Source organism: Schistocerca cancellata, chromosome 4 (genome assembly GCF_023864275.1).
Source record: "Schistocerca cancellata isolate TAMUIC-IGC-003103 chromosome 4, iqSchCanc2.1, whole genome shotgun sequence".
Lineage (NCBI taxonomy): Eukaryota > Metazoa > Arthropoda > Insecta > Orthoptera > Acrididae > Schistocerca > Schistocerca cancellata.
In genome coordinates this window covers 774,437,173-774,453,654 of record NC_064629.1, presented here as the reverse complement: position 1 = coordinate 774,453,654, position 16,482 = coordinate 774,437,173, and the positions used below count along the sequence as shown (strand labels likewise).

Here is a 16,482-nt window from a genome sequence, read left to right as displayed (position 1 = left end):
ATGATGAAATAATGAGGACAACACAAACACCCAGCACCGGGCGGAGGAAATCCCCAACGCAGCCGGGAATCTAACCCAGGACCCCGTGATCCAGAACAGCAACGCTAGCCACTAGACCACGAGCTGCGGACTCATGCTCCACTGAAAGGGCCCTTTGCAGCTACAGAATTTATATGAGTTTAACTGAATTCCCCGTCAGTGCTTGACAGGATACGACAATGTGAAAGAGGAAAGTCTTTCCTGATGTTTTGCAACTAATATTTATTCGGTCTCAAACCACTCGTCGGCCACCTGTCGATGGTCTAAGAAGCCGAAACTCAGTTTGTATTTAAGTAAATCATAATTTCAGAGCGTGAGGAAACTGTTTACTGTATTATATTTTATGTAGTGTTTTCTTCTAGAATAGAGTGCTGCCTCATATGAATATGCTACAGCTGGTTATATAATAACTTATTTTGGTTTTCATAAATATATTGGTGCTCTTTCAGGTATTTGACGAAGCATACATGTGCGTTTTGAATCATAATATTAATTTAATATTTTACGTATTTGAAGAAGGGTCTCAGATATTTAAATTCATTTATATGTCCACAAGTTTCAGTTTGAAACGTTTATCCATCATGGATGCGGGGAACTGCGACTGCAATGGATAAAGGTTTTCAGAAATAACTGCAACCAGTCACCTTTTGTGATACCATGACCAGTTTCAAGTCACCTAGCGATTCATCATTTTATGCACAGTTTATAATGCATCAGATCTGTCGCTGCATCTTGTGGAAGAATGGTAGTGAGCTTTTAAAATTCCGCGAAAGCTTTCTGTGAGGCTGAATTTGAGCGTCAAACTTTAATCACTGTACCATAAAATTGCTTAATTTTCGTTCATTTGAATGTGGATTATTGACGTTGGTCTCACCCCTAAGTGATATTTAGGGGTGAGACCAATGTCTATTTTGATAGTTTCCGTACCCAGCAACAGATGGCAACACTTATCTCTAAGCTTTTACATTTGAAGGATAGCCCGTTTTTCCGCTCTTATCTTTGACGTCACAAATTAATACTAAATCTATGTATCTATACTCAACCCGTAAGGCACTACTAGAGCGATCTAATGATTTTTTTTACGTATGCAGCCTTCGCTTCATTGTGTTTGTAGTAACAAAGACATTTCTAGCGATAAAAAAATAAACGTGCTTGAGCACAGCCTGGTAAGATGTCAGAAGTGAACCTTAGCTCGGTGTACTTCACGTGATCCCACTATTTATTTTTCCAATGAACTACCGTACTTCCTAATGGACTCAACTGCGTAGAAGAACGCTGTTCACATTTCCCATTACGAAAGTGTAGAATAACAGTTATAAGTATTAGATGATCACACTATCATACAGGGTGACAATTGTGAGCTATATGAAAAAAACGTAAATTAGTTACGAAGTACGGCGTGCACACACTTTATTGAACATGTAAAGATTACTACAGATATTCGGATTTAGGTTATGACATGTTCGATATGCATGACCCGCTGTAGTGTCGGAACATCGATGTTGATATCGAGATATTATTTGGCTGCTACATGGCTTTTTCATTTTATGTACAACAAGATAGCAGGACTCTAACTGATAACATTTTTCGTACATAACACAGATGTCGAAAAAAATTAATATTCAGTGCACTGCTATTGTTCTTTTTGAATAACATAATACCAGTAAAATGAACAATGTAAAGACATACAGCTCAGATGCAATTCCATGTAACAAGCCGTTTATTAAAGATACAAAAATACATTGTATTGAAAATGAACTACTAGAGGTAGAATGTGATAAGGTACACAGGAGGCGAAATATTAAAGTGAAATGCGATGTGTTTTTTTAAATATTAGTATCAATAATTGAAACGAATTTTCAAGAAGAACTAGTCCAGAACTTCCACAAAAAAGCAACCATGCGTAATTGATGGTATTGAAATAACTTCTAAACGGATAAGAAAAATTAAAGTAATCGCCAGAACAAGAGAAGATACAACATTAGTCCTGTTTTACGAAAATTATTGCAATATGTTAAGAGAAGTTCTTAAAATCTCTATAAATATTCACAACTTAACAGAAAATAATAACGATGGTAACATAATTCGAACTATATGAAAAACCACTAAAATGAGAATCAGGACACCGATTCCGTCCAAATTTGTGTGCTATGCAGGGATTGGACCGATAGAGAAGTGGCAAAAGTGGGAAATCCCGGTGGCAAAGCGTTTAGAAAACAGCGTTTACGGGGCGTATCGGGTGGGTAATGAGCCACTAAAGTTACCGTAGTTACCGGCAGCGACGAGAGTACAGGACGGTAATCTGAGACTCGCTGGATTGAGTCCCTATGCGGAATCTTTTCAATTTTTAGTTTGTTCGTTACATTACAAATAAACCGGAATGCTCTTTATATTTTATTTATTAATATTTTCATGAAAAGAAAAGGCAAAGGAAAACTTGGAGAGCAAATAAATTTCCAGGAAGCGATTGTAAGATACTTTTATTATTTTAAAGTTGATGATTTGCACGCGCTAGGATGATATTCATTGTAAAAACAGGGAAAGAGGTAATTTTCTTGGCATCTCGCACACATTATAAATGTCGCATTTTTACAATTACGTGGTGTCTTAGAATTTCTGTATAAAAACAACTTAATTTACATTCATAAGGTTCTCTCTCATCGCACAGTTTGGCAGCAAATCAGGTGTAACGCTTTATTTCGCCAGCTATTAGCGAGGATAACTAGTGATGTACAATGGAATGTATTTTGAGGCAGTCTTCTCGTGATTTGATTTCTTCTTCTCTCTCTATAAGATAATAGCAGTTTTGAAGTCTTTTGATCAAATTCTTTACCTGACGGTAAAAACAGACATTGCTGGATTGCACTAGCGGAGTGCATTTGGGAGAATCACTTTAGAACTGCACGATGACAATGCTTATTCATCTTGAAAAATTTCGTCGTATGATGGTGGATTTGTTTATCCTCTCCATTGGTCAATTAAAAGAATTAATTCGTTTTCCACACGTAGGGATTCATCACATCAGTCAAAAAATTGTTGTGTAATACTGTTGCAAGTTCCCTAGATTTTGATGAAGTAATGACGATTTTTGAGTCCTCGATCCAAAATTTTCTTTTGCCTTTAACAAAATATTAATCAGTATGATATACTGATCATTATTGCGGCTTATTTGCATGATAAGAAACGTAAAAATTGAAAACACAAAAAACCCACGACCTCACGTCCCTGCGATTACTGTTGTGTACTCTTTCCGTTGCGCCAACGGCTGCCGGGAAGCTGCCTCGTCCGATCCGCGACAAAAGAGCTAATTTTCCTAAAAACTTGGCTATCTGGAACTCCAACTTCTGTAACGTTCATTTATGAGCAGGTCCTGCGCATACCAGAAATTTGGAACAAATCGGTGGCGACGAGTGGGCGCGGTCCCTTTGTGAGTTTGTATGTCGTGACTACGCAAATTGAAAGCATTTTTCTTTGCCATTCATTAAATACATAAACATCTGCCTCTTTACATCGTTTTCTACCGGTGAAAGTAGTGTAACATTTAAGCACAAATAATTTATCTACTAAAGCGCAGTTTTCGTTCTAGAAGGATTCCTTGTCAGACTTTCATAGGTATCTTCTGTTACCTATCCCCACCATTTTTCTGGGTAAATTATGGTATTTTCGTAGAAAAGTTGAAGTTTTATGGAATAAACGGTATTACATACAACGACAATCCCCATGCCCCCGTGCGCCATATTCCACTTATAATAGTTTCTTTTACAGACAGAGGGTGTATCACCGTATTTAATCGACTTCGCAATCATGGATATGGAAAAGAAGGAGCCGGAAAAATAATGCTTTGGACTCCTGAAATTCCTTAAAGACTTTATGATACAAAGTTATTGTGGTTTTCAGTCCGAAGATTGGTTCACTGAAGCTGTACACGCTAGTTTTCGTATCTGGACAGCTATTGTACAATACATCCTTTTAAAATTGCTTATTGGAGTCACCTCACCCTACAATTCTTACTCTCGCACTTTCCTCCGGTGCGGCGCATTGCGCCAGCTACGTAAATTTTGCATTGTTATTTTTGCAACTAACGATGGCTCGTTTCTTAGCTAAGTAAGTGCCAGTCTGCAGCTTCGAAAGTAGGGAGATCAACTCTCCGTTTATACTAGAATTTTTTCTGTCCGTTGGCGGTTCCTTCACCTCCGTCAGTATATTAAGACTGTCAAACTGGACTGTAGTTCGGAGTCTACGTTACACAGTAGGTCTTCGGATAACTGGTTGGGTAAGTCTGATCAAAAGTCGGAGGGAGGCAGGGGAATATCATCTCCAATAGGACCATATCTTATAAGGCCCTGTGCTGCTCAAATCAACATTGAACTTTGAGAGAACTTTAGTTTATTCTTGCAATTATAGCTTCGTTTAAGCGAAGCACTGTATCTTAACTCTATTGACTTCGCTCAAAAATAATCCATAATTTTGTCAGTACCTTAGCGTTGCTGATAGTGATACAAAACCACTAAACATCGTTTATTTGTGTAGTTTCCGCGTGTCTTTGGAGCTTCATCAACATCTAACAATCAAACGAAGCAGTGGACGTTCCACTTAGTAAATACTTCTTTTTCGTTACCTGTTACTATTTCGGGTAAGAAGGAAATATTTATTTGCTGCAAAGCAAAGAACGATCTTGGCCAATGATTCGTGGCGAATCCACTTATTGTGATTCATAATTTTTTCCACTTTCCCTGACATGCGTAATTGCTGTATCCATTACAGTTCGGTGAGGGTCATGGTTCATAAATATTCGTGATGCATCGTTGCCAATGGCTGCTAATTTATATGTAGGTCATCCAGTATATAGAGCCATATAACAGGATCGAATTTTTTAAAGCATTCATGTATGATTTATTCGTTTACTCTAACATAACCACAGATTTTTAACTACCAAGAAAAATGACGTGTGTATGAGCCTGACATCCATCTCGCGCCGACTCTAGCACAACTGACCCATAGCCAATGTGCAGTAGTCATTTTCAGATGCACTGGGAGCATCCGACGATGTTTAGGAAGTCTGATATTTTATAACATACAACCTGATGTTTGTCTACAGATAAACCGCCACAATGCGCATATTATCTTATTCATTTGATTATATGGGAGCATTGTTGTAATGGCAACACGTTAGAGATTTAAAGCACTACTTCGCACCATCCTCGGAACAAAGGACCTCTGTTGATGATGCCGATCGGTGCTGTACATCTCTAACGTATCGTCACCAGGACAGTGTCTAGCTGAGGTTGATTGCATCTAATCAGCGAAATTAGACGAATAATTCAGATAATACACCGCCTTTGACGTTTTATCTGAAGATTGATTAGAAAAATCGCTGCGTCCCCTTCAGACGATGCTGCACTTGTAAAATGTGATTTTCAGTACGGAATGATTTACGCCAAGTTGACGCAAACAGGCACGTGTTTCTTTCATAGAACAGGGTTCTATAAAAATTGTGTTAATCTCTAGGCAAAGAAGACGAGAGGTGAAAATAGGGTCCTTAGATCATCATGCGACTTTCTGCGACTGTTCACTACTTTTTAGTATTAACTATACTAGCTCCGCATTCCCATTATGCCGGCTGGGGTGGCCGAGCTGTTCTAGGCGCTACAGTCTGGAACCGCGCGACAGCTACGGGCGCAGGTTCGAATCCTGCCTCGGGCATGGATGTGTGTGATGCCCTTAGGTTTAAGTAGTTCTAAGTTCTAGGGGACTGATGATGATCTCAGAAGTTAAGTCCCATAGTGCTCAGAGCCATTTGAACCATTTTTGAACCATTCCCATTACAAAAACCTATTAAATAAATTTTAATTTCCAAGAAATGATTCCGATCTCGTAAATGGCTGGCGAGACTAGTAATTTGCGATCTTAAAATAGCCTTCTTAAATGTGTCCAACTACGAGGGATCACTATCCGCCTAATACCTATGTATCGCAACTGCATCTTCTGACAATTAGATTCCGTATAATTGACATATTTCCTAAAAATTTTCTAATACGCATTCCAGGCCAGAGACGGCCAAGAATTTGACATGCGAGTGCTCTTGCACGCATGGATGGCTCTCTCACTTGGGTGCACACTTCCCCAACCCCCACCCACGCTGAGCGTGAGGAGGGGGAAAGAAAGAACGTGCTAACGCGCCGCATTTACGTCCATTCGCACGGCATAAGAATTGATTTCACGTTTCATATTTCGCAACAACATAGATCACAAACAAATCTAATTTTCACTATTATTTAATTATTTTTCGTGCGCTGAAGACATGATATAATTATTATCTGGTAAAAACTGTCGGCATATGGAGAGATGCAGACAATTTCACAGATTTTCGCACACCTGTTGCTATGCAATCGTGACTTACTTTGTTTCACAATCGGAAAAAGCCTTCACACACATATGTTTATCGAATTATTTTATCACATTTGCAACGTCATTACGTAGACGTGGAATCTCCTCCTGAGGAAAACAACTTAGACCTAATAGACTGTTTTAACATAGAAGAATTTGTCTTTTAAATGGGAATTTACACTGCAGATCAATCAGTTCCATCTGCATATGTACTGGGGCACTTTCAGCTGCAATCGAAAATCTCGAATACACCTCACACAGATGTAAGACTGGCAGTGTCCTCAAAACATTTAGAAAGCTATCCTTCTAATTCTTCCAAGGTCACAATGAATTCTTCAAACGCCGGCCGCGGTGGTCTAGCGGTTCTGGCGCTGCAGTCCGGAACCGCGGGACTGCTACGGTCGCAGGTTCGAATCCTGCCTCGGGCATGTGTGTGTGTAATGTCCTTAGGTTAGTTAGGTTTAAGTAGTTCTAAGTTATAGGGGACTTATGACCTAAGATGTTGAGTCCCATAGTGCTCAGAGCCATTTGAACCAATTCTTCAAACGTCGCGTTGTTTTTAACGCCAGTGAGAATACAGAATTTGTCCCTTCCATAATGTAATTTTCTTTTCAAATGTATCCCCATCAAACCAGAAATTAGTTGTTTCTCACCTTAGAATGTCTTACTGTCGGGAATCTACAGTCAAGTCCACTTAAAATGCGAGATCTGAAATCCAGTCTGGAAGTTCTAATGTTCGTTCCTACTTTCCTTTTACCTTAGCAAATTCAACAATAGCTGGTTTTAAAGCAAAAAATCGTTTCAGGCATGCCCCTCGACTTAAGCAATGTACTTTGCAGTAATATATAAAGTCTCTACACTCTTCCTTCTATTCCATCTAAAACTGTTGCAACTGACAGTAATATTGCGTGCGACTTCAGAAAATTTACTATTCGTATCAACAAATTCGTCAAGTGCTTCATGCTTGCAAGTTTAGCACAAGTTGCTTCTTGATGCACAGATCAATGAATCCTGTCTACCGGCCGTTGTAATTTTTCCTTCTTCGTCGTCAAATAAATCTTTAAATTCGTTTCTGTGGTGCTGTATTGTCGTTACATTGCAAATTTGCGGTACCTGTTGATTCAGCGACTGCATGATAGATCTTGGGAAGTCTCATTCTTCTATTCTGTCATTCCATTCATTTCTAAAGGCTTGTGACGATAGATCATTGGGCTGCCTCTTTTTGTGCAAACAGCCACTGGACCTATCTTCCTTTACATTACAGGGTGACAATTATTGAACTGTGTGAAATAAAATCGTCATAACTACTGAACGGTTTGCCTTAGCACGTTCAAACTGCACGGTTGGCCGGGTGGCATGATGGGAATTAGTATGCGAATGATGGGTTTAGCGACGAAGCACCTTTCATTTGGACGGGGTCGTCAATAAGCAAAATCGACGCAGTTGGTGACTGAGAATCTGCATTTTGCGATAGAGAAGTCTCTTCACCCTCAACGGGTGACTATGTGGTGTGCAACGTCCAGTTACAGAATAATCGGTGCGGTAGGTATTCCTTGATGGAACGGTGACTACCGAACGGTACGTGAAGGTTCTGGAAGATGGTTTTATCCCCATTATCCACAGTGACCCTGATTTCGACATGGTACATGCAAGACGGAGCTCGACTCCATCGAAACAGGATAGTGTTTCATGTCCTGGAGGAACACTTTGGGGACCGCATTCTGGCTCTGCGGTAACGAGAGGCCATTGGCACGGGCCTCGATTGACCGCCATATTCTACGGATCCGAACACACGCGACTCCTTTTTGTGAGGCTAAAGTAGAGACAAGATGTACAGCAATAACCCAAAAACCAACGCTGAGCTGAAAACAGCCATTCAGGAGGTCATCGACAGCGTCGATGTTCCGACACTTCAGCGGGTCATGCAGAATTTTGCTACTCGTCCGAGCCACACCATCGCCAATGATGGCAGGCGTACCGGACATGTTATAACATAAATCCGAATATCTGTAATGACGTTCACATGTCGAATAAAGTGTGTGCACGCCGTAGTTCGTAACTAATTTATATTTCTTTTCATATAGTTCAATAATTGTCACCCTGTATGAAGAAACAGGGAAGGGTAAACAGTGCCAAACATCACGATTGTGCCGAACTGAAGAATGTCGTGCCGGCCGGGAAATGCCTCACCGCAATGCTAAATAAAATGTCGCGCCGTACGCAGTATTTCCGAGAAGAAGCAAGTAGTGGTGAGACACGCCACCCCTACGGATACACGCATGCAGCCACAGCGTGTTTGCGTGAGGTTTTGCACGCCATGGCCGACCGTTTTCTAAACTGGCACAGACCACATGGTCATCGTTCTTCTATACTGGTGCTAACTAAATTTTCGGCACATGCATCCGCATTCAGGAATGAGCATTTAATTAATTTTTATTCTAGGACAATTCTTAACATTAGCCATTGACCGTTATCATTTCTACTCATAATAAAATGTGCCTGATATTATGAACTGTCTTCTGTTATTTTTCTGAAATTCATGGGACATTTGGCGTAGTTTCATTAGAATCGTTTCTGTGCTTACTTTTTTCTGTCACTAATGTTTTATATGCAGGAAAGTACTAATTTTTACTGTCGTGCTCAAATTTCTGGGAAGTATTGTGTCTTGGACATGATGTATGTGATGGATAGTCACAGCACAAACGGATGTCAGGTATTTGGTTACATGCAGCGAAGATAGCTTACGAACATGATAATTCTTACTAGGAGCGTCAGACTTCACTTCAGAATGTATGCTGCCCTCTGCAACTTAATTTTCTTTTTACAACATTGACTGAGGTTTGTCTCGGAACAGCCGGCCGGAGTGGCCGAGCGATTCTAGGTGCTACAGTCTGGAACCGCGCGACCGCTACGGCCGCAGGTTCGAATCCTGCCTCGGGCATGTATGTGTGTGATGTCCTTAGGTTAGTTAGGTTTAAGTAGTTCTAAGTTCTAGGGGACTGATGACCTCAGAAGTTAAGTCCCATAGTGCTCAGAGCCATTTGAACCATTTTGTTTGTCTGGGAACAGACCAGTGCTCTACAAGGCATTCTCCTGCTTGCACACTCATGCATCAGCTCAACCAACCACTGTGAGGGGACAAAGAGTTCATATTGAAATCAAAGTTCGACTTTTTCATATTTTTCACACACACACACACACACACACACACACACACACACACACCACACACACACAAGAGAGTATAAGACTGATCAGGTATCGAATCTTCCCATTTGCCCACTGCCACAATTTACTGAAGGAAAAAAGTAGTATCTCTATACTGTTGATGTTTTCACTAAGCGTTATTGTTACAACGTGGAAAAAGTTCGCAATTGCGGTGTGTAATGTATTTCTCGTGTCATTATACAGCGCTCTAACGGATCTAAGACTTTCTGAAAATATAAAATTCTGTATATCTGCAGTTGTTTCCATTCCTAACAAAATCAGTGTATGTAAAGGATGACAAAGTTTATGTTCGGATTCTCCATTAATTTACGAAATTAAGAGTATTCGTCTGAAGGGTGAAACTTACGTTGTACCACAAGACTCCACACAATAATCATATAGTTAGCTGAACTTCGTAAGGCATTGCTCCCTGGACTAAAAGAATCACAATGATAACGAATATGAATGAAACTGTCCAGGTTTCCGTTGCGATTATATGTTATTTCTTTCGTTGGTGTGTCTCTCAGTTGTTCAAATGACAGTTGAACATGTCACTAGTAACCTCAAAGAATTACCCCCTTGATGTGGTGGTGGTGGTGTATTGCTATCGAGCCTGCAGCCGGAGGTTGTATGTTGCATTACACGGATACTAATATTCTGCGGGCGGTTCCATCGGCACGCTTTACCCACGACTTTTCCCTTGAATGAGAAGCATAATCTGCGTTTATCTTGAATCCTTCACCTTACGAATTTGTTGTCGTCCCTCAGAATCTCTCTCCCTTCACTGAAAACACGATCGTGGTAATTCCTTGCTGTGGCTAGAACCGATGCCATTGAGGTTAGTTATATAATCTTTGCTAGACATCTCGTGCGCAGTCCGGTATGTTTAAAAATCTTTACGAGCCTGTAGATTTCTTACGTTTTCTGAACCTGGCTTTCACCGAACTTCAGGGAATTCTTGGTGTGTTATATAGTATCTATTCACACAAGGGCGCAAAATGTGAGTGCTTCCGATGTTGTAGGCAGTTGCGCTGATCTTTCCAGCCACTGACTTTTTAAGTCTGTTCGGATATCTTATTTATTGAGTGATTTCGGTTTACACTATAGTTTCTGTCGATCATTCTGGCGATGTAGGTAGAAATACACTCACTGACATTGTCTCCTCGGATTCGTCGTTGATACGTCGTTCCCCTTGCAACACCAGAGAAAAAATGTCAGACTAACTAGGAAATCCAAAAATCCAGGATCATAAGCAACCGCATGTAGGTCCTACACTTGGCACTCTGATCCCTCTTTTAGAGGTACTTTTGTTTAAAGTTCATGTATGTTGAGAAACTACTTGATTTATTGTGCTAGATGTTATATTTATTCAAATGATGTCGTTCTTCGTGTACTTATCAGCTGACTACGAGCTAGTGTGAATGTTAAGTTCTTCATTCTGTCAGTCTGTGTTCTGCTGACGATTCTGCTAAGTGTTGAGGACTTGGTAATCGGATAATTACGTATAGGTGCAATAAAATATGATGATAAAAGTATTTGCTACTTATTTTGCCCTTTATTAACAGAAGCAGTAGGCACTCAGAAGCACGGAAACACCTTCAGAGCGAACATTACCAGGGTGCTATGTTTACCTGTTTTCTGCTGTAAACTACATACTTCCCCTTACTGCTGCACTATAATATTTTCACTATATGTGACTTGAGGACTGGTAGCTGAATATGATGCTGTTGTGTATTTATCTGATGACTGTTAACATGTTATACGCACACTCGGTTTCATGCTGTGCCGGTTTCCAAATATGTATTCAATAAATTTGCATCGTTCGCATATCTGCCCTGTACATGTACCTGTACATCATTTTTGCTGTCAGATAATTAACTTTTGATTATTTGATTTTCCGTGTTGGTGTTAGAAACTGCATCCAGTTCCAAGTTATTATTTACCACAAATATTTGCTTACTTTAGTGTGAGCGCCAGTAACAGAAAAAGTGCTTTACGCAACCCGACGAAATGATACGTTAATTTTTTGGTAACTTAATATAATTAGTCATGGGATATGTTTTCTGTGTCCTTTTAATTGTTCTATGCAAAATGCCTTATGATTTCATGTCTCGGTCTCTTACACGTGTGTGGCATATGCTATGGCCACATATTGGTTACAAAAGTACCGTATAATTCATCTAGATTTTGAGGAACATCACAGATCTCTCGTTAAAAAACAGGATAGTAATAGTGGACATGTGCTTTCAAAGACATTGTACTACATCTGCTGGAGAAATTCCAAACTAAATGTTGTGACTATAGGGCATTCTGTGAAAGTCAGACGTTCGCAGTATTGTTGTCGGGCATTCCAAGAAATGTCCACATGTTTGTAAAACATCATGCAGCTGTGTGTATAAAATAGATAGCCTAACCAGCCATTAATGAACTTCTAAATGATAAATCGTTGACGTGCTAAGTCTCCTCTAAAAGCTGCATATAATTATGTCGTCTCAGGCACTATATTCTATCTTCCATATAAATTTCCCTTTTACAGTACTGTATTTTCTGTGAACTGTTATGCCCTTCCTTTGACCTTGGACACCAATTTTGGTCAACTTCTGACAACAATTCCTGACGTCATACATTCCATTTTACTTAATACGTCACGGTATTAAACATGAATGACGAGAACGATTTTCACAAAACAATGAATAAATCTTTTTGCTAAACACAAATTACAATTGAAAGATGCCGAAAAGGTACGGTAGGTGACATTTATTGCTTAGAAACTGAGTGACAGAAATTATAAAAATTCGATGGAAGCTGCTATATATATTATTTAAAAAATGGACGTATCTGCGCTCCAGTCCTAGAGCTTCTTTTTCTGAATACGGAGGTAACTACTGTTGTCAAAAGTAAAAACTCTAATTACAAAATAATCGGAACAGGCAAAGGAACAACCAAAAATAAACTTAGATGGAAAATAAATGACAAAGAAACGTACCTGAGCTTCATAAACCTAAACTACAGTAATAGTTATCATTGTAATGGATTTGCTGTAAGGTAACTACAAATACGATATTTCTTGAGTTATCACGCAGACCATAGTTCGAAAAATTGTATCTTATTAATGACTCAGTAGCAACGAATTCAGGTAAGTAATTTTAATTCCACCCATCGTACTCGACGTATGTGTATTCATTTATTATGTGTATGACCGGAATTTTAACAAGCTGATAAAATACATAAACTCCTTCGTTCCCCTTCTACCCACTGAAATGTTAGCGTCACCGATTTTGCAGAAGACTGATTTATCCTTCCGGGCTAAACTGGTTATATAAAAAGCGCAGCGTCGACGGACATAGGTCAGAGTGTCATATCAATAAAAGTTCAGCCTATGAAGTTACAAGACAAAATTAAATACGGTAACTCTAAGGGATATTTTTGTTTTACCATTCAGTATTATCTGCTATGATGCTAATGTTGGCTGGCTCCCAACAGGAGAGTTGATGACTTTTCCACAAAACAGCCAGCTCGTCTAACAAAATTTCGTAATGTGCCACATTCCATCGTTGTTGTTGCGGCCTTCAGCTGGAAGCCTCCCTACGCTAGTCTATATTGCGCAAATATCTTCATCTCTGCATAACTACAACATACATCCAATTGTTCCTTGTTACTGAGCCAAGCCTTGGTGACCCTGTATAACTTTTACCTCCCCCCCCCCCCCTCCCGCCCTACTTCTCTTCATTTGTAAATTAATTATTCCTCCGTGCTTCAGGGTACATCCAATAAACTGATCACTTGTTTTACGCAAAATCCGCCAAAAACTTATTTTCTCCTCAATTCTATTCAGCGCCTCCTATCTAGTAATCTCATGTAATCGTCAGCATCCTTCTGTAGCGCTACATTTCAAAATCTTTTCCTTCTTATCTTCCACTTTTCATTTCCATACAAGGCTTCACTCCAAGCACTTTCAGAAAACGTAAGAATATTATATTAGATTTTAAAGTACTTCTCTTTTCCAGAAACACTTCCCATTCTATTGCCAGTCTGCGTTTTATGTTCGTTCTACTTCAGTCGTCGTAAGTTATTTTGTTGCCCAAGTAGTAAAACTTATCTACTACTACGTTTAGTGTCTCATTTCCTAATATAAGTCCTACACTCAGTTGTTTTAGTTTTGCTAACGTTCGTCTTATAATCTCTTTTCAAGACATTCCCAGTTTCACTTAACCATTCTTTTATTGCCTGCTCAGTGTGCTGCCTGAATAACATAGGGATAGTGTAGAGCTCTGTCTTACTCCTTTCTGAACTATTAGCTCCTTTTCATGTCCCTCGACTCGTAACTGTAGCCTAGTTTCTGTAAAATTTGTAGATAACCGTTCATTCTCTACTTTTATTCCTGCTAGCTTTAGAATTTCAAAGAATGTATTAGAATCAGCGCTGTCAAAAGCTTTTATTATTTCTGCGAATACTATAAATGTAGGTCCGTCTTTTATCCAATCTTCTAATGTAAGTCCTAGTGTCAGTATGGCCTGTATTTCGCAGGAACAGAAACTGTTCTTCGCTGAGATCGGCGTCTACCAGTCTTTCCAATCTTTTGCAACTAATTATTGTTAATATTTTGCAACAGTGGCTTATTAACCTGATGGCTGAAGGCTCTGAAGGCTATTCACAGAGTTATCTGCGTGGCATGCTGCCAACTTCCTCGCCAAAGCTCAGGACTTTAATTTTGGTAGATATCCTTATCCCGCGTGTCCTAGCCTGTTAATTTGGAAGAACAGGACTTCCTCCTGCTCCACCCTTTCCTTACTTCATGAAAAAACGTGCAACTCAGCGGTTAAGACATTACGCATATTCAGGAGAAGAGAGATACAATTTCTTTTCCTGTCATTAACATTTGTATGCCCTTCAGCTCCTCTAAATCATTTCGAACGAACGCCGCTATGGTTCCTCCAAGAAGATGAAGACTGAATCTGTTTCCCACCCCTCCGACTTTGTGCTTCGTATCTGGTAACATCAATATCGTCGGATTATTACACTCTAAAATTTCTTTCTTTCTTTCTTCCTTCTTCCCTACATGTTTCTATTTACGTCAGACTTAGAACTGTTCGCTGAAATGTTTTCTTCATGCTTCCCTCGTTTTCTGTATCTTATAATACTCATCATATTGCTTCAGCTTTAAGGATGTTGGCGTTTTGGGCTACTTCTTGAACAATATATTTTCTAGTTCTCCTGCTCGAGGATTACTGATTTAGGATTTCCGTTACTAAGCACACAAGAACAACAGAAAACAAAAATACCCCATAATTTTTATTTTATAAACTGCAGTTTTGAACTATATCGGGATCCATGTAGAAATAAATCCAGTTTTGTAAGATGCCGTTATATTTATGCACCAGTTCCATATTTTCTAGTATTTGCTTAGGAGATCCATTCTTTCGCTGTCGGCCGATAGTTTATAGTAGTACCTGTGTTACTGAGAGCTGAATAGTTAAGAACTAACTTAATAATTTAATGTTACAGGCCAGCCTGTGATGTGGAGTGATGTTGCCCGTGATGTTGAAGAGAATCCAGACCTATGGCCGTGGAACGATTTCGATGCAGGAAACACGAGGGAAGTTGATAACTCACGATAGATGACCAAAGATGTCACTGCTTGGCCACTCAAATGTCGTTCAACTCCGGAAAAAATGAAATCTGCTTGTTTGATAAGGACTTCTCTCCCTTCACTACTGAGAACATTATAGCTATTGTGGACCTTCACAGCTAAAACTCCCAGTGTTCAAGAATAACATTATGTGAGGACATAGCCCTTGACAATTTTTTATCGTTTCTCGAATAAAGACAATCAAGCTATGCGATACAGAAATATATTTCACTATGAAAATTTACCTTAACATATTTGCTCATTTATGACGTTGATTTGGAAATCTGTAAGAAGCAAGAGCTTTGGAAATGTCTGTTACGAGAACGGTCAGTTTTCAGTATACTGAGCTAACTGTTTATCGTATGAATCACTGGTAAAACTTCAGAATTGATACCAAGGTTCAGCCAGAATTGCAGCACACGTCTCTCCGGTTTTGAAAGTGTATGAGTCTGTGAATACTCATAACTACTTCTGAAATTTTTTAAATGCACCTGGCTTTCGGACATGCAATTGTGACGAGTTAAAATTTGAAATTTTTTACGTCGCTGCATAAATCTTATGAACATTGTAATTGATATCCGTTAATTTTTAATCAATATAAATGTGAAAATGTTTACTATTTTTTAATGTTGTGGCAATACTAGTGTACCAAAAAGTGTCGAGGACAACACCGAGGGATGATGTAAAAAGATAATTATATTGTCAAGTGCTTTGTTCATTTTGTTGCAGTATTAATTTTTTACCAAATTGTAGTACGTAGGGAAATAGTGTTGATGTGACGTGTGTTTTTAACGAAATCTGTAAAAATGACGACAGTCATAGCTGGGAGTGGCGGTGCTGACTGTTATGTGAAGGTTTTGTGTAAATGTTTTAAGAAAAAATAAAATAATTTATGAAGTAGTACACAGTTGTCACATATAATTGCCGTTAATCACATTTACAAACAAATTTTTTGGAATAAGACACTGGATCGCCAAATATTTTATTTGTGTATTTTGTCACGGTCGTCAGTCTATCTGACATAGTACTAATCATCTGAATGTTTACACAATGTAGATCATTTACATCACGTAGAACATAAAACAACTGCAGTGTTTTCGCTCATTTCTTTCATCAACTGCGATGTCCCGCGTATTGAGTAATAGACTCATACTCACACTCTATGTATGACAGAACAGCTGCGTATGTGCACGGGCTTCAAGTGTTGCTACGTCAAATAC

General features: G+C 39.2%; 1 protein-coding gene across 1 annotated transcript in view; it reads left to right on the top strand.

Annotated features, from left to right (window-relative positions):
- Nucleotides 1–16,169, top strand: part of LOC126183566 (uncharacterized) — a 52,205-nt gene extending 36,036 nt beyond the window's left edge. Inside the window, exon 5 of the mRNA XM_049925644.1 lies at nucleotides 15,139–16,169. Within this exon, the coding sequence (XP_049781601.1) occupies nucleotides 15,139–15,251 (113 nt within the window). The 3' untranslated portion in view covers nucleotides 15,252–16,169. The remainder of the gene's footprint in view (nucleotides 1–15,138) is intronic.
- The last annotated feature ends 313 nt before the right edge of the window (nucleotides 16,170–16,482 follow it).